This window comes from Marmota marmota, unplaced genomic scaffold (assembly GCF_001458135.2).
Source record: "Marmota marmota marmota unplaced genomic scaffold, marMar, whole genome shotgun sequence".
NCBI lineage: Eukaryota > Metazoa > Chordata > Mammalia > Rodentia > Sciuridae > Marmota > Marmota marmota.
The window spans coordinates 22565158-22584427 of NW_025999977.1; the positions used below are offsets into that span (position 1 = coordinate 22565158).

At 33.8% G+C, this 19270-nt stretch overlaps 1 protein-coding gene across 6 annotated transcripts in view; it reads left to right on the forward strand.

The window, feature by feature from the left end:
• Fbxo11 (F-box protein 11) overlaps positions 1-19270 on the forward strand; it is an 80803-nt gene that overhangs the window by 59594 nt on the left and 1939 nt on the right. For 3 of the 6 annotated variants that reach the window (XM_048804420.1, XM_048804419.1, XM_048804421.1), the window contains exons 2-21: positions 1989-2116; positions 2259-2340; positions 3004-3148; positions 6259-6388; positions 7386-7469; positions 7548-7680; positions 8841-8947; positions 9035-9146; positions 9230-9336; positions 9419-9556; positions 11237-11454; positions 12412-12497; positions 13500-13594; positions 14608-14730; positions 14818-14903; positions 15976-16052; positions 16140-16283; positions 17954-18064; positions 18735-18842; positions 19130-19238. In XM_048804420.1, the coding sequence (XP_048660377.1) occupies positions 2009-2116; positions 2259-2340; positions 3004-3148; positions 6259-6388; positions 7386-7469; positions 7548-7680; positions 8841-8947; positions 9035-9146; positions 9230-9336; positions 9419-9556; positions 11237-11454; positions 12412-12497; positions 13500-13594; positions 14608-14730; positions 14818-14903; positions 15976-16052; positions 16140-16283; positions 17954-18064; positions 18735-18842; positions 19130-19238 (2303 nt within the window). In that variant the 5' untranslated portion in view covers positions 1989-2008. Of the gene's footprint in view, positions 1-1984; positions 2117-2258; positions 2341-3003; positions 3149-6258; positions 6389-7385; positions 7470-7547; positions 7681-8840; positions 8948-9034; positions 9147-9229; positions 9337-9418; positions 9557-11236; positions 11455-12411; positions 12498-13499; positions 13595-14607; positions 14731-14817; positions 14904-15975; positions 16053-16139; positions 16284-17953; positions 18065-18734; positions 18843-19129; positions 19239-19270 lie in introns of those variants that run through there. The other 3 variants (XM_015479687.2, XM_048804422.1, XM_015479688.2) reach the window with 2 other exon arrangements.

A 19270-nucleotide genomic window follows, 5' to 3' on the forward strand; every position in this document is an offset into this window, starting at 1 on the left:
TCTTATCCTCTGATAATACTCGTATGCTGGATTCAAAAAAAAGAAAACAAACCTTGTTGTAGTCTTTGTGTTTCCTTAATTGGCTCAATTTTATATTGAATTCTTAAATCTTTTCCATATTCATTTGTGAGCAGTAGATATAAAGAAATTATCCTTTGGTGATTATGGGTACACATATTTATTCCTAATCATGTTTCTTCTTTTGATTACATTTGTGTTATTTACTTTCTAGAAGTTAAATTTTCTATGTTACTGAAATTGGCTAGGCTTTAAAAAAATCGAACTTAGAGAAGAAGAGTTAGAGGTACAACAGTTTTTACTTTGGAGCCATTTAAGAGTTGTCGACATATTTCCTTGTCACATTCCAGTGCTTTAGTGTATATTTTCTACAACAAGGATATTCTCTCAAATTACCACATAGAACTACTAAAATCAGTATGTAAAAATTGATTCATTACTATCGTCGAAACTTTAGACTTTAGGTTCACTAATTGATGCAATAGATTTAAGACTTTTCAGTCTTAAATCTGCTTTATCTCTTCAATCTTCAATTCCAAACAGCCTTTAATCTGGAGCAGTTTCTCAAACTTTTCCTGATTTTCATGACTTTGACAGTTTGACAACTGTAGATCATTTGTGTTATAGAACACATTAAAACAACTTTGTTCGATGTTTCTTTATAATTCACCTCAGGTTATGATCTTTGTTAGAAACATCATAGAAGTGCTATGATTTTTTTTTCCAGTTTGTCCTATTGATGTTTACTGAGCACTTGATTAAAACATTGTCTGGTTGACATCACTACTATGGAATTATTATTTTTACCCTTTCTACTTAAGTATTTTGTGGGAATGTAGTTTTATCTTATGCATTCTCAGACTTTTAGCATATTTATTTTGTCAATGTCAATACAGGTTTGTGAGTTGATATCCATTCTGTGGGTTATCCTTTTACTTTTATTATTAATCTTTACCCTTCAACATACTTTTGCCAAGTGGAGCCTTTTCAGGTTGGCTTTTATGACCTTTTAACATGTCCTTATCATTTTTTGAGCACATTTTAGTTTTTTTGCCACAGATATTCCAGACTCATTTTGTCCATTTCTGCCCAACTCTGAAATCAGCCATTTTTCCAAGGAGTCTTTATTCCTTTTATAGAAAATAATATTCAGAAGCCAAGATTCAGTTGTTAGTTATGCTCATTGCTTTTGGAAGATCAGTGCTCTCAGGCTCTTTTAGTGAATAGAGCTAGGAAATATAAGTATACCTATGTCCACACACATAGGAACATTTACATCTGTGTGATTGTGCTTGGAAACCATAAGTTCACACTTGATATCTCCTATTCAAAGGGTTTATTCTTGCTTTCTTTTTATATTTACAACTATCTTCTCTGACAGTGAGGTTATCTGGCTTCCATTATCCTATTGACTTATTTGATACATCATACATCTCTGCCACCCCCTCTCCTGTGTAATTCCCTCCTCTGTCTTCTCTGACTCCCCATTCCAGGCCACTCCTCCTCCCCCATGAAGACTTATTTCCTACCCCTCTTAAGTTCCAGCCCACATACCAGACTATGATGCTCTGGGTGGACATCCTTTTTACCCTACTAGCATCAGAAACTAGAGACTGAACTGACCCTCCTCATTGATACTTTCTTCACTCTGCTTTGATTATGGTGCCCTTTGCCAATCTGTCCACCTTATCTCACCTCCCCATTTAGGCTCTAACCATGTAATACCTGTTCCCTTCTCTCTCCTTTAATCAAGCAGTTATCCTTATCCTATATTTGTTTTCCTTTTTAATGTCCTCTGAGTTTTATAGAACTTTAACTTCTCCTTTGGATTGTTATCTAGTTGGCTGGAATTTTATGTAAAATTTGTATCTCTTCCTCTGTCCTTCCAAATTTGAAATCTTAAAAAATTTACTGCGTCTATAGACATTTTTTTAAGTGGTTATTTTTCTTATTGCTTTTGTTTATAACAGATGATGATGTACCTGCAGATATGGTTGCAGAAGAATCAGGTCCTGGTGCACAGAATAGCCCATACCAACTTCGTAGAAAAACTCTTTTGCCGAAAAGAACAGCGTGTCCTACAAAGAGCAGTATGGAGGTATGTTAATTATAATTTTCTTTTGTTTTTGTAATGAAATGCTTTTTAGGAAACAAAGGGAATGTCATCTGTTTCAGAAGTAATAAATATGTATGGGAGAAACATTTCTTTATTTTATTTTATTTATTTATTTATTTTGAAGGGTGCCTCAACTTCAGCTACAGAAAACTTTGGTCATCGAGCAAAACGTGCAAGAGTATCTGGAAAGTCACAAGATCTATCAGGTATTTCCCATGGGGAAACTAAGGCATAGGGTAAAATAATTTTTAAAACCTTTTTTGCTTCAAGCCAGGCAAAGCCGTGCACACCTATCATCTCAGTGACTCAGGAGGCTGAAACAGGAGGATCACAAGTTCAAAGCCAGCCTCAGCAATTTAGCAAGACTTTGTCTCAAAATATTAAAAAAAAAAAAAAAAAAAAAAATTTTTTTTTTTTTTTGCTTCATTCCAAAAAATGGAAATATATATTTGTTATTACATTTTAGAGTATTAAATAACATTTGAATGCTTACCTCTATATCTTGAGCTTTTATCCTTCTTAAAAATTCTTCATAGGGGCTGGGGATGTGGCTCAAGCGGTAGTGCACTCGCCTGGCATGCGTGCAGCCGGGGTTCGATCCTCAACACCACATACAAAGATGTTGTGTCCTCCGGAAAAAAAAAAAAAAAATTCTTCATATATTTATTCTAACTAATTTCTTAGATGGCACATTAAATATACTTAAACTAATACTTGTTAAGTAGAGATAAATGTCTTATCTCTGAAGTAAAATGACCATTAGCAAAAGCAAGTTATTCATTCTATAAAATGAAAATTGTATTCTTTAATGAGAAAGGCATTGTTAGCATGATAGATTGTTTTATATTGTTTGTTCTTTTTTTTTTTAGCAGCACCTGCTGAACAGTATCTTCAGGAGAAACTGCCAGATGAAGTAGTACTAAAAATCTTCTCTTATTTGCTGGAACAGGATCTTTGTAGAGCAGCTTGTGTATGTAAACGCTTCAGTGAACTTGCTAATGATCCAATTTTGTGGTAAGTGGAAAACTTATTCCTTATCTTGATGTATTATTTGCTGCTTCAAATGCTAAACATTGTAGGAAAGTATGAGTTGGTAATTACAATTAAGTAGTCAGAACAGAATTATGAAGTCCAAGTTACCTGTTTATCATAAATGTGGATTGTCGATCCAAGCAGTATTTATGATACAGTAAATGAAATACTTTCTCTGCTGTTTTTCAAGTAATAGCAATTGAAAGATCAAGGGAAGTGTTTTTCATTTAATTGCTTTGTAGAAACACAGCTAAGTGTAATTTAAAATAGTTAATGAGAGTTAAATCTGATAGTTTAATGAAAGTGTGTATTTTGTCCATCACTTTTGAAACAATATTTTTTCCATGAAACTTAAAATGTTCATTCCCTTTTTTCATTCCTCAGAAATTATTCTGACGATTTTTTATATTTATGAAGTATTTTATTAAATTTTTTATAACAGCATAGGTAATAATAAGGAAAAATTAGAGATAATCTAAATGTCCAGCAATGAGAGAATGAACTAAGGAAATACAGACTTCTAATTGGAGGGTTGAGATATATCTGCTAATTGTGATTTTTTTTTTTTTTTTTTTTGATACCAGCGATGAACCCAAAGCCGCTCAACCATTGAGCCACATTCCCAGCCCTTTTTTTAAAAAAAAAATATTTTTTCTTTTTTATTTGTAGTTGGACACAATACCTTTATTTTTTTATTTTTATGTGCTGCTGAGGATCAAACACAGCACTTCCCATGTGCTAAGAGAGTGCTCTAACACTAAGCCACAACCCCATCCCCAGCCCTTTTTTATATTTTATTTAGAGACAGGATCTCAATGAGTTGCTTAGGGCCTTGCAAATTTGCTGAGGCTGGCTTTGAACTCATAATCCTCCTTCCTCAGCCTCCTGAGCTTCTGGGATTACAGGCGTGTGCCCCTGAGCCCGGCCTAATTGTGATCTTTACAAAAAATTGTTTTCTGCTTTTGGGAAGTGTGGGGTATGGTTTATGGCAAGCACTCTACCCCTGAACTATACCCAGCCCTACGTAAGTTTATTTAATTTATTTTTTTAAATTTGTTTTTGGAGTTGTTGTGGTACTAAAAATCTTCTCTTATTTGCTGGAACAGGATCTTTGTAGAGCAGCTTTTATATGTGGACAGCCTTTATTTTTATTTGTTTATTTTTATGTGGTGCTGAGGATCGAACCCAGAGCCTCAGCCATGCTAGGCAAGCGCTCTACCACTGAGCCACAACCCCAGCCCACTATATAAGTTTTTAATAAGATGCAAAAAAATGCTATGTTATATATAAGTGAAAAGAACAGAATATATAATATTCTGTTTAATTACAACTGTAATAAATGAAATATCTGTAGATAAAAAATACTGGAGGAGAATATACTAAGCTGTGCTTGTATTGAAAAGGTGTATTTACATTAGAAATGAAAATTGAAAATGAAAAGTAGAAGAAAAAGCACTTTGCATTGTATAAGAAATTAAAAGTTATTATTCAGTTCTAAGATCTTATGGTACTTAATAGGATGTAAATAGACTGAAGATATAGGCAGAATTAAGTGTTTTATTGAAAGTTATCTTTTAAAATAAAGTGGCATGAAACATTTATAGTAGGTGTGGCCTATTCCCCCCTCCCCCTCCCCAGTGAACAATTTTTGAAGAAATTGACGCTTGTTTTCTTTGGGTAGGCTAATTTTCATATATAGTTATATTGTTCTAGCCAAAAACTATTTTCACATTTAAAATTCTGTATGTTGCCTGTGTGGTGGCACATGTTTAACAGCGCTAGCTGCTGGAGAGGCTTAAGGTGGTAGGATTGTTGGATACCAACCTTCAACGAAAGTGAGACCCTGGCTCAAAAAAGTGAAATAAAGTTCTGTATTTTTACATTAATTTTTGTCTGTTATTTTCATTTTTTTTTATTTATATGAGACAGCGGAATGCATTACAATTCTTATTACATACATAAAGCACAATTTTTCTTATCTCTGGTTGTATACATAGTATATTAACACCAATTTGTGTCTTCATACCTGTACTTTGGATAATAATGATCATCACATTCCACCATCATTAATTACCCCATACCTGCTTCCTTCCCCTCCAACCCCTCTGCCCTATCTAGAGTTTGTCTATTCCTCCTATGCTTCCTCTCCTTATCCCACTATGAATCAGCCTCCTTATATCAAAGAAAACATTCAGCATCTGGTTTTTTGGGATTGGCTAACTTTACTTAGCATTAACTTCTCTAACTCCATTCATTTACCTTCAAATGCCATGATTTTATTCTCTTTTATTGCTGAGTAATATTCCATTGTGTATATATGCCACTTTTTTTTTTTAATCCATTCATCTATTGAAGGGCATCTAGGTTGGCTCCACAGTTTAGCTATTGTGAATTGTGCTGCTATAAACATTGATGTGGCTGTGTCCCTGTAGTATTGTTTTTAAGTCCTTTGGGTATAGATCGAGGAGAGGGATAGCTGGGTCAAATGGTGGTTCCATTCTCAATTTTCCAAAAATCTCCATACTATTTTCCATATTGGCTGCACCAGTTTGCAGTCCCACCAGCAGTGTATGAGTATACCATTTCCCCCACATCCTCGCCAACACTTATTGTTTGTATGCATAATAGTTGACATTCTGACTGGAGTGAGATGAAATCTTAGAGTGGTTTTGATTTGCCTTTTTCTAATTACTTGTGATGATGAACATGTATTTGTTGATTGATTGTACATCATCTTCTGAGAAGGGTCTCTTCAGGTCCTTGGCCCATTTATTGATTGGCTTATTTGTTTTTTTGGTGTCTAGTTTTTGAGTTCTTTATATACCCTAGTGAGAGTGCTCTATCTGATACATGAGGGGTAAAGATTTGCTCCTAAGATGTAGGCTCTCTGTTCACCTCACAGATTGTTTCTTTTGCTGAGAAGAAACTTTTTAGTTTGAGTCCATCACATTTATTGATTCTTGATTTCAATTCTTGTGCCACAGGAGTCTTATTAAGGAAGTTGGGACCTAGTTTTTGAGGCCTCAGATATTTGTTTAAAGTTTTATTTACTCTAAAGGATATTTTATAATGAGATCTTTAATTCCCTTTAGGAAACGATTATACATGGAAGTATTTGAATATACCCGTCCTATGATGCATCCTGAACCTGGTAAATTCTACCAGATTAATCCAGAAGAGTATGAGCATCCAAATCCTTGGAAAGAGAGTTTCCAGCAGTTGGTATGAAATATAAGCAAAAAATACTAATTTACATTATGCATATGTAAATAAGTTTCTTTAAAAAATAAATTTAAAGTCAAGAATAGGTTTTGAAGATCAGCCACTGACCTTTTATCAACCATCAAAATATTTAACAATTCTTTCTTCTACTGACATGTTTATTAATAATTTATCTAGTGGTAATAAGCATCAACAGTGAGAGAACACTTAATGATTTCAGGTGGTGTGTTTGAACTCATATTTAAATAGTTTTCAGTAGCCGTTTTAAACTTCCACATTTAGTTTATTCCACTTTATGTGGTCCCCCTACTCCCCTTTTTGGCACTAGGCATTGAATCCATGGGTGTTCTGCTGCTGAGTTACATCCCCATCCTTTTCATTTATTTTAGTTTTTTGAGACAGGATCTAAGTTGCTGAGGCTGGCTTCAAACAATAGATCTCCTGCCTCAACTTCCCGAAATGTTGGGATCACAGCTGTACACACAAACTTATTATGGTCCTTTATAATGGCTTTCAGTTGGGAGTGATTTGGTCTCTTAAAGGCCAGGAAACATTTGGCAATGTCTTTACACTTGAGAAATTGAAAGAAGATGGTGCTAGAGGTATCAAATTGGGTAGAGACCAATGATGCTTCTAAATATCCGCCAATGAATAAGGCAGCCTCCACAACAAAGAATCATTTGGCCCCAAATAATAGTAGTGGTGAGATTGAAAAACTTTGTCTTTCTTACTAAATATTACTGAGTCATAACTTATTATAGATTTTATTTTGTACTATATGACAGAAAATTAGTTTGAGTAGTTGGGATTTTTTATATTTAAAAGTTATACTGTGAGGCAGGGGCTATATATAGCTCAGTTGGTAGAGTACTTGCCTTGTAAGCACAAGGCCTTGGATTCAATCCCCTTGGCGGGGGAGTCATACTGTGGTACATTTAGAATATAATATTTATATTAGTAGTCAATATTTGGTTTTGCTTTGTTTTTGACATTTCAGTATAAAGGTGCACATGTAAAGCCAGGATTTGCTGAACATTTCTACAGTAATCCTGCAAGATATAAAGGAAGAGAAAATATGTTGGTATGTTTGATTTGTTTTTTTATGAATTTAAAATAATAATCTTTCAGTTCTATACTGACGCTTTTATCCTTTTTTTAGTATTATGATACTATTGAAGATGCCCTTGGTGGGGTACAAGAAGCTCATTTTGATGGACTTATCTTTGTTCATTCTGGAATATATACTGATGAATGGATATATATTGAATCTCCAATCACCATGATTGGTGCAGGTATTTTGAAATACATTGTTATTAGAATTTTAACATTTTATTCATATTATTAAATTTCTAGATGGGTTTTTTTAAATGATAGTAACTTAAAAGCTGGTTGAGCTTTGTTTAATACCTTAATAGTAGGAGAGAATAGGAATGAAGATATCTCATACTTTGTGGAGAAAATGAAAATATGAGAGTTCACAAATTATAAATGTATGTATTTCTTGATGTTAGCCCTTTCTCCAGTTGCCTTTCCTCATTAAAGAAAGAAAAAAGTTTTTTAGCTCTATATTTATTGTAAAAATAAAGATGGAGGAAAAAAATACAAAAATAAAAATAAAGACATTAATGTTTTTAATGCTATATTTTAAAGGAATTGAAATGTAATTTTTAAATACATCGTATACTGTTTCAAAGATACATTATGGTCAAATTTGTAAGAATAAATACAGTGAAATATTTGTTGAACACTGATGAGTGATTGGAAGGATTGTGTTGTCTCTGAGTTTTTGGGGATACAGTACATAGATGAATTTAAGATGCCAAGCAATTATTATTTGCTAATGAAATTTGCATTTACTGCCTTTCTACTTCCCTCCCCTTTCTCCATTATAGAGGAGGAAAGGGCTGGGTGTGTAGCTCAGTATAGAGCACTTACCTAGCATGTGAGCCCCTGGGTTCAATCCCTAGCACCAAAAAATTAAAAAATAATTTTAAAAACTGGGGGAGAGTATAGAAGACTTTTGCATGCTGATTTTATTACTTTCCAAGTTGAGGGTACTGTTGCAACAAATTTAAAGAGGTCTCTTCTCTTTGTCTCTTCTCTGCCTGAGCTGGTTTTTCCTAGTGTACATGGATTTGAGGATAATGGTAAAATAATATCTTCTTTAAATATCATAAAGGCTGATAGTTACATAATAAAGTGAGTATTAGTCCTACTGCTTAATACTGGTGTTTTTAAAAAAATATTTATTTATTTTTTTAGTTGTAGTTGGACACAATACCTTTATTTATTTTTATGTGGTGCTGAGGATTGAACCCAGGGCCCCACAAGCGCTAGGCGAGCGTTCCACCGCTGAGCCACAACCCCAGCCCCAATACTGAAGTTCCCTCTCCATAAAAGTACCTAGTTGGAATGGAATAAAGTAATATGCCTTAAAATATCTTCTCCACAGCACCTGGGAAAGTAGCAGACAAAGTTATTATTGAAAACACTAGAGATTCAACCTTTGTTTTTATGGAAGGTTCTGAAGATGCTTATGTTGGATATATGACAATAAGGGTAAGAAATTTTTAAGATTTAAAAAATAAATGTTGAAATCATTAAAGCAATGATGGTTTATTTCAAATGAAATTTCTACTTTTCCAGTTTAATCCTGATGACAAATCTGCTCAGCACCACAATGCACACCACTGCTTAGAGATTACAGTAAATTGTAGCCCTATTATTGATCACTGTATCATCCGAAGTACATGTACAGGTTAGTGTTTCCTTTATCTTTTACAGTAAAATTGAATCACTGTGTTGCCCAGGTTATTTTTAATAAATACTTTTTTCTTATAGTTGGTTCTGCAGTATGTGTTAGTGGTCAAGGAGCATGTCCCACTATCAAGCACTGTAACATCAGTGACTGTGAAAATGTTGGACTTTATATAACAGATCATGCACAGGTATTTTTAAGTTTTTTTTCTTTCTTTCTTTCTTAATTTCTTTAAAGCTATCCTAATGTTTGTTTCTGATTAAATGTTACAGGGAATATATGAAGATAATGAAATTTCCAATAATGCTTTAGCTGGAATTTGGGTTAAAAATCATGGAAACCCAATTATTAGGCGGAATCATATTCATCATGGACGTGACGTTGGTGTGTTCACATTTGATCATGGCATGGTAAGACCATTTATTCTTAAATAAGTTTCAACATTATTTTTCACCATCAGATTGTCTGAATTGAAGCAATTCAGCATTATATTTAAAATCAACATGTAATATTTATTCTATAATGTCAGACATTACATCCAGATAAGCATAGTGATGAGAAAAGAGTCCTTATGGAATTGATGTGATCTTTAAGGAGAGTCTAATCTAATAGTGTTGATTCTCAAATGTAATTGTACATAAAAATCACCCAGAGAGAATGAGCCAGGCACGACGGCATACACCTATAATCCCAACAGCCCAGGAGGCTAAGGCAGGAGGATCACAAGTTCAAAGCCAGCCTTAGCAACTTAGTGCCATCCTCCCTGTAAATAAAATATTTAAAAGGATGGGGATGTGGCTCATTGGTTAAGTGCCCCTGGGTTCAATCCATGGTATGAAAAAAAAAAGTAGTAGAGAAATGGTATAATGTATCTCCATGTATTCATCAACAACTCATGGCCAGTTTTGTCTACCTCCCTATTCACTTTTTATTCCCTTCCTTATACTTTGCATTATTTTCAATCAAATATAGCATCATGTCATCACTAAATATTTTAGCATGTTTCTTGTAAAAAATGACAATTTTAGCTAGGCACAGTGATACATGTGTCTAATCCTAGCACTCTGGAGGTAGGAGTTTTTGCAAATTGGAGGCCACCTTCAGCAACTTAGTGAGATCCTGTCTCAGTAATAATAATAAAATTTTAAAAGAAAAATTGCTGAGGATGTAGTTCAATGGTAAAGCACCCCTGGGGTCAAACCTCAGTATAAAAAAATAATAATTCTAAGCCAGGTGCAGTGGCACATGCCTACATAATTCCAGAAACTTTGGGAAGCTGAGGCAGGAAAGTCACAAGTTCAAGGCCAGCCTCAGCAATTTAGCAATACCCTCCTTAGCTAAACCCTGTCTCAAAAAACAAAAAAGACTGGAAATGCAGCTCAGTGGTCAAGTGCCTCTGGATTAAATTCCCAGTACCAATAAAAGGGGAAGTTCTAGGAGGGTAAAGTTATAGCCCAGGACAGCATGTGTGAGGTTCCGAGTTTCAATACCTAGCACCAAATAAAGGGAGGAGATTTCACATAACACAATATCAGTAAAAGTAATTAGGAATGATTGCTTGGTATAATCAAATTTTCTTTTCAGTATTCAGTTACCCACTTATGTTTGTTTAATATTTAGTCCATTGCAGTGTTACTTTTGTAAAATAATTAAAATATCATAACAGTTTCAGATTGCTACATCCCTACCCAACACTTTTAAGGCAACCAGAGTTTATTTTCTTTCACGTCTTCAGCCTTTTGTTGAAGGACACACACGCACACAAACAAACACACTCTTTGTCTCTCTCTTTCTCATACATATATGTATTAGATAATGGTATTTAATTGCACTTTATAATAGATCTTTCCTTGTTTTTTTTTCCTGTCTTTGAATGCATTTATAATAAGTAGAAGTTCATAGTTGTTTACTAAAACATTTAAATCTGTTTCTTTCCATATTTATCATTTGAAGGTTAGTGTTTATTTTTCATCCTTATACTTGAACATTTTTGATGCTTAATTTTGAGGTGTGCATTTAGAATTTTTTAAATTTTTTTTCTTTTTGGAAAATAGCATTTACCATTGCATTTAATTTCTGTATTTTTTCAGGGTTACTTTGAAAGTTGCAACATACACAGAAACAGGATAGCAGGCTTTGAAGTAAAAGCCTATGCTAACCCCACAGTGGTTCGATGTGAAATTCACCATGGGCAGACTGGAGGAATATATGTCCATGAAAAAGGAAGAGGACAATTTATAGAGAATAAAATCTATGCAAACAACTTTGCAGGTGTATGGATTACCTCAAATAGTGACCCAACAATAAGGTATTTACCTATAATTATGGGTAGAAATTACATTTAGCTTCAGGGTTTGTCATATAAGAAAAGTTAAGATACTGAGCTTTGACTCTTAAAGTCTTTGCATCCAATTGAGAATAGTTATTTATCATTTGGTTTTCTGTCTTCTGTTTACTTTTATTAGTGACTTATGCCATACACAAAATTATTCTATAAACAATTGCAAATGCTGTAATTTTTATTTAAAATCCATCAAACCGTATTATTGATGACTAAGTAGAGCTGAGACCTTCTCTTGGAATCTAAATTACTTTGTCTTCTCTTTCTCTGAAAGTCAAAAGTTAGAGTAATTTAAGAAACTAATTATCTGAAAGATTCTTGGACAGAGAAACTACGAATATCAAAAAGTCAAAACTGTAGACTGCTACTTTCCCTTATAGTTCTTACCCCCTCTAGTCACAATAAGAAGCGAAATAAATCTAGTCTTAAAAGCCATTGTCCAAGACTGGGTAAAACAGAGAGCATGGATTATTTTTTAATTATCAAATTTTCTTTTCCACTTGCTGTAGGAAAATGGATGTTGTGTCCTCTTACACAAATGTTTGTAGATCAGCTAAAAGAAATTGAATTTTTTGAGGGGAATTTTTAAGAATGCTATTTGGTGTCAGGGGCTGTAGCTTAGTGTTATCTAACAGCACTTGCCTATGCCTAGCATGTGCAATGTCCTGGGTTTGATCCCTAGCACTGCAAAAAAAATGGAAATGAATGCTATTTTTGTCTCAAATAATAGGTGACATTTCCCAAGTCTTAGGATTAGAAAGAACTAAAAGAATTCAGAAATCATCTAGTAAGTGTGTCTCAACTTTACAAGTAAACATAGTCCATAGAAGTTAAATAATTTATCACATAACTATAAGTAGTCTTAATAGTTGCATAAAACAAGCTTTGTTAAAATAGGTACTATGATTGTTTACATAATTATAGGGGAAATTCTATATTTAATGGAAATCAAGGAGGAGTTTACATCTTTGGTGATGGACGAGGCCTTATTGAAGGAAATGACATTTATGGTAAGCATATGGTTTTGTTTTAGAAAACTTATATAATAGCCTGTCTTCTTGATATTAGCAAAATAGACTATTTTGAAATCATCTGAGTGGAGAACTGATCTAGTTTCTTTAAATTCCCGGTAAAGATTATTCTGCAGTACTTATTTAACAAATATTCCCTGGGTATCTACTATATACTATACACTATGCAGATAGCTGGGTGAAATATAAATAAGACCCTAGTCTCAAGAATTATCTACGGTTTCCTTGGATTCACTCCATTACTTAACAATAAATTAATTCTGTGGTAGTTTAATACACTTTCAACTATGTAGAGAAGGAAAATGTTTCTCATTATAGCTTTAGAAGCTTCATTCATGTTTCTAGGCTTTCTGTTCTGGTAACTTACCTGGATAATATATAATGCTTATTTAAATGCCAGCCACTGTTTTGAGGACCTTACCTGAATCAAATCAACAATATTCACATCAACCCTGTGAGGTAGATATTATTAAATATCCCCACTTACCGATCAGGACACAGATGCACAAAGAAGTTAAATAATTTTCCTAATGTCACATAGAATCTCAGGAATTGTATTACTTCCTATGCTTGACAGCCTGGTTCTAGTAACCGCTGTACTATACTGTCTGCAATCCTTATTTGTGTTTACACTATAGTTCCCTTAGTTTTTCTTCTAATGCCCACTAAAATTCTAATGTAAGAATTTTTGGCCAGGTGCAGTGGCACATGCCTGTAATCCCAGCGATTTTGGGAGGCTGAGGCAGGAGGATCACAAATTCTCAGCAATTTAACAAGGCCTTAACAACTTAGTGAGACCCTGTCTCCGTAAAAAATAAAAAGGACTGGGAATGTAGCTCAGTGATTAAATGTTCCTGGATTCAATTCCTGGTACCAAAAAGAAGAAGAAAAAAAAGCATTTGCTACTACCTTTTGTAAAACACCTAACTGTATCCCACTAGGCTCTTGAATATTGACATTGTAACCTTTATTTTTAAATAGGCAATGCATTAGCAGGAATTCAGATTAGGACAAACAGTTGTCCAATTGTTCGACATAATAAAATTCACGATGGCCAACATGGTGGAATTTATGTGGTAAGTTAACAAATAGTTACATAAACTCGTGCACAAAAATCATGGGACAAAAAAAGGGGGAGGTGAAGGCTACATGTTGCTATTCAATATTTGGAGTATGAATTTTGTAACTCTTTAGTATTTAGGCAGGACATAAAACTGTCAGTATATGAATGACTTCTTATTTTATACTATATGTAGAGTTCTATAAAATTTAATCAGCTAAATTTGGGCTTTTTTTTTTTAGTGTTAATTATTGGCAGTGTGTACTAAACTCTTCACAACTGATTGGCAGTCTTTGAGATTGGTTACATTGGAATTTTGGTAGTGTTATTGTGTGAGTCTCTGAAATTCTACAAAAGCATTTAAACTTGAATATATTATGAAAAAAACAATTTTTAATTTGAATTTTTTGAAACATAATTGTCTTTCAAAAATTTGAAAGCTGTGTATCAGTTGCATTTCTTCTATCATTATGATTATCTGAAACTGCTAACTAATTCAAGTAATACAGGCAACATCATAAAGGTTTTTGTTAGACCAGGTATGACTTTTAATTTTTATTTATGATTCTAGGCTCATTTCTCAAATTTAGATAATATGAAGACGTTATTTTGAAGTGATTTCACTGGTAGAAGTTTGGAATAACTAAATACTAAAATGAAAGGTCTAGTTGGTTACAAATGTCAGAATGAAATTGAATGTTTCCACTCTTGCTGTGATAGATTTAAAGGTATAAAATCACATAATAATATAAAAATCTTGAAAGCTTAAAACTCAGGTAGAAGCTACATCAAAAGAATGTTTTGAAGATGGAACAGTAGCTTAGTGGTAGAGTGCATTTTTAGTATGCATGAGGCCCTGGGTTCAATTCCCAGCATCAAAAAGGAGAAAAAAAAAAAAAAGCCATTATCCCACTATAAAAACAAAAATTGAAATTTTATTCCTATCTGTCTTTAAGGAAGGACCGTATTATATACTACTACTTGTTTATATAAGAGATGTATATTGTAACCGGTGTAACTTTTATTTAGCATGAAAAAGGACAAGGTGTAATAGAAGAAAATGAAGTTTATAGTAATACTCTGGCTGGAGTCTGGGTGACAACTGGCAGCACTCCAGTATTGAGAAGAAATCGGATACACAGTGGCAAGCAGGTAGGATGAGCTTAGACTCTTGGGTGAGAAATGTTGATTTGTAACCCTTGTAACTTGAAAAAATATATATTATATTTTTAATTTTAGGTTGGTGTTTATTTTTACGACAATGGACATGGAGTGCTAGAGGACAATGATATCTATAATCATATGTATTCAGGGGTTCAAATAAGGTAAATGTTTTCACATTTGGCTTTCTTTTGAGAGAAAGTTGGGAGTAAGTGGACTATGTAGAAGGAATTTCTTGTTTAGTGTCCCGTCTTTTCCCCTAAGTGTATATCCCTATATTATTTATAATACACACATTCTCTCTCTTACACACACACACACACACACACTTTCAATTTGAATTGCCAGAATGTAGTTAGTCTAGGTGATGACAGGAACCAGTGACATATGTAGTAAGAACTTTTCCACTGTTGTGGCATCCATTGTGAATCACATCAGCTACTGTATATTGTGCCCCGAATAGCATGTTGTTGGTACTCAGTATAATGGGAATTGTTTTTATACTATTTATGTAAAATTGTTTTATAGCCAGGAACAGTTGTTTACACCTGTGATTCCAGCTACTCAGGAGGCTTGAGGCTAGTTAAGCAACTTAGCAAGATTGAGGCTCAATATAAAATGAAAGGGGTTAGAGACAGTTTGGTGGTAAAGCATCTCTGGGTTCAATCCCCAATTCCAACAAAATAATAAAGTTTTTTATATCCCTCTTGTATGTTTCTGGAACTCTTAATGTTCACATAATTTGACCCTTCATTTTATCTGAGGGGAGAATACAATAACAAAATTGAAAAAGTCATTTAATATAACCCTCTCAGTGTATTTTACATATTTGAAGGCTCCATAGTGATATAATCTATAGCAGAGTGTTGTAACGGGATAAGCAAATTAAATTAACCATTTTCTTTACTGATAGACTTCTCTGAGGATCTTCAAGAACTCCAGTGCATATTTATTTATTTTGATACCAAGGATTGAAACAACTGGTGCTTAACCACTGAGCCACATCACCAGCCCTTTCTTAGAAGTTATTAGAAACAGGGTCTCACTGAGTTGCTACAGCATTGAACTTGACATCTCCTGCTTCAGCCTCCTGAACTGCTGGGATTTTAGGCATGCACCCCCCCGCCCCGGGCTATTCTTACCTGATTAATGTGTGACTTTCTCCAGTGATACCTCGTGTAACATGGCATATGGGAGTAGCAGTAATTGATGATGGTATTTCTATCTTATCCATAGGACTGGAAGCAACCCCAAAATTAGACGTAACAAAATTTGGGGAGGACAGAATGGTGGAATTCTAGTTTATAATTCTGGTATGTTTGACCCATCCATCATCTTTTTGTATTAACAGACTTCAGGTATACCTTCTAAATAATATACCTAAATTTTTGCATTTATAGGTCTGGGCTGTATAGAAGACAATGAAATATTTGACAATGCAATGGCTGGAGTCTGGATTAAGACAGATAGTAACCCTACACTAAGAAGAAATAAAATCCATGATGGAAGAGATGGTGGCATCTGTATATTTAATGGGGGTCGAGGTATTATTGTTAATTTTGCACTAGTGAAAAACCCAGTTTTCCCTTATTCTTCCATATCTGTAATGATCAGTGACATTGCCAACTAATATAATTGAATCCAGCTAATATAATTGAATGATTAAGTCTTTATCCTCATCAATACCAGATTGAGATGGTTTAGATAGAGCCTAGAGTTAAAGGAGACAAATCTTTACAGTACTTTATTTTGTAGCCACCTTAACTCTGCCAGTTGTCAGGAAGACTTTTTTTAAATAGACAAATTTGGTATCAGTCTGAATCTTATTATTCAGAATAGTGAGTGGTATAGTAAAGTTACAGTAATAGGTGTGAGGAAAATTGATATGAAAATGTCTACATAGGTATTGCTTTTATAACTTTTATTTGGAGAATGAAATTAACAAAGCGAAAACATGTCTGATTTGATATCCAGAAAGTTTGGCTCACTTTGCATTGAAGCAGAAGTTCAGCAATGCCTGCCCCTTGCAAATACACGCTCTTCTGGACATTGGAGAATGCTGAATGCAAATCTATTGCTGTTACTGAAATGTCAGTAACTCAAAAATGTACATTATTTTTTATGGAAGAATAGGCAAACATACCAAGACTTAAGTGACCAAAATTTGCTATAGGCAAGCAGTGATGATCCCGTTGACATAAATTCTCATGGACTTTAGAATCCAATAGTTCAATAAAGTGACATATCTTTAATAGGAGTCTTTCTTTATGAGATTACAGTGAGGACACAAAATGCAGAAAGGTTGGTTGGTTGCAAGGTGTTGAGAAAATCTTTGTATAGTAAAATCACTTGAGCTGTCTCAGGAAATTGGGGAGGAGGGAGAGGGCAGAGACAGGGTTGGTCATTCCAGTGTAATTATTGCACTCTTTTTCTGCAAATAATGATTGAACATTTCTGTACCAACCACTGTGATAGAAATGGTGAACACAAAGAGGACAACAGCATCCATAAAAATTAGAGTGGCACATTGTAAACAAAGTCTAAAGGAAACAAATGGTTTAGTTAAATCTAGAGGTACTCAAAGTTGAGACTGAAGAGACAAAGCCCACATCATGAGAGGTTTTCTATGTGAAGTTTGGACTTAGTAATAGTACTTGAGAAGGCCGTAACACAAATATGCAAGATTAGAAGCAGAGAATTAGAATATCCTAGGCAAGAAATAATGAGAACCTGAACTAAACTGATAGGTAGTTTTATAAGTTGAAAGAGCTATAAGAGTGACTGCAAACTGCAACAGATGACAACAGAATTAAAGGAAACTCACCAGGGGATGAACATAGTAATAAAGAACAGAAGTAAGGTCTTGATAATTAAAATATAAAAACAGCACGGTCTCTAGAAATATTTCAAATTAATTGATTCAGCAGTACTGGAAATCAACTTATATACCAGACACTGGGGATGAAGTAGTGAATAAACTTAGGTATGACCCCTATTGTCAGAACTGAAAGTTCTGACATTACATGTTATTTTAAGCAAATTTTGGTTTAAGTTTTACCTTACATGCCTGAGTTACAAAAAATATTTTGACTGAAAAAAGTTATGTATATATACAGTACTAATAAGAAACTAAAAGAAACCCTAAATACCATCAGAGAGGCTAGTTAAAATGTTATATGCATTAGCCTTAATCTGAGGAAATATTTTATTATAGGTCTCCTTGAAGAAAATGATATTTTCAGGAATGCTCAAGCAGGTGTTCTCATCAGCACTAATAGTCATCCAGTCTTAAGGAAAAACAGAATATTTGATGGATTTGCTGCAGGTTTGTATTCTCTTTTGTTAACCTGTAGCTTCTTTATAGTTATATAGTGGCTTAAATTTTTTGGTATGTTGTATTTAATTATCAAATAATATGCAATGTATACACTCAAGTACCTGAATGCTTGTGAATAACTTAGGAATCTAGTCCAAGTTCTGAATTCTTCAACTCTGTGCACTCACTGTTGCATAGTAATTATAAAATATTAATTTCATAATAGACTACATGCAGGCTCATACCATTATTAGGAACAAAAATTTAAGGTCTCTCACTTCAAACACGCTTAAAATATATATATAAAATATGCATGGAGTAGACCTACAAACTGCCATGAAAGTTACTTTATTTAAAATAACCATGTAGCTGTTTTCTCTTCAATATGTAAACTACCTACCTAAACACACTTATGGGCCCTATTCCCTCCTAGCAGTTTAATTAATTAAAAGTTTGAGAGTGCTCTTTTGGAGGATGTAGCTCAGAGCACTCACCTAGCATGTGCAAGGCCTGAGGTTCAGTTCCCCCTCTACCACACACAAACAAATGCTGGATAGTTAGTTGACTGTCAGCAGTAAAGTGAATGTTACTGTCAGTGATTCAAGTTAAAATGTTTGCATTTTATCCTTTAGACGAAAAAAGTGATTATGTATCCACTTGTTTATAAATTTTACTTTAGGTATTGAAATTACAAATCATGCAACTGCAACATTAGAAGGCAATCAGATTTTTAACAACCGATTTGGAGGCTTATTTTTAGCATCTGGTGTAAATGTGACAATGAAAGGTATGTTGGAGTCTATTATGCCTATGATATGCCATATAAAAATGATCAGAAGCCTTTATTTAACTTTCTTTTGTCACTCTCCCAATTTAGCAAAAATTTAAAGAGAACTATTTGAAACAAAATAGTTCTTTATTCCTGAGTTGGAATATCTTACACATGGAAAATCCATTTATAAGCAGATTTCTAATTACATCATGGTTTAAATTACATCAGATTTCTAATTACATCATTGTTTAAAATCTTCTTAATCCTCTAGATTTTTTACTCCTTTTTTTCTTTTATTACAGATAACAAAATCATGAACAATCAAGACGCCATAGAAAAGGCTGTTAGTAGAGGCCAGTGTTTATATAAAATATCAAGTTATACCAGCTATCCCATGCATGATTTCTACAGGTATATTTCTAAGTTATTTGTGAATCAGAAAA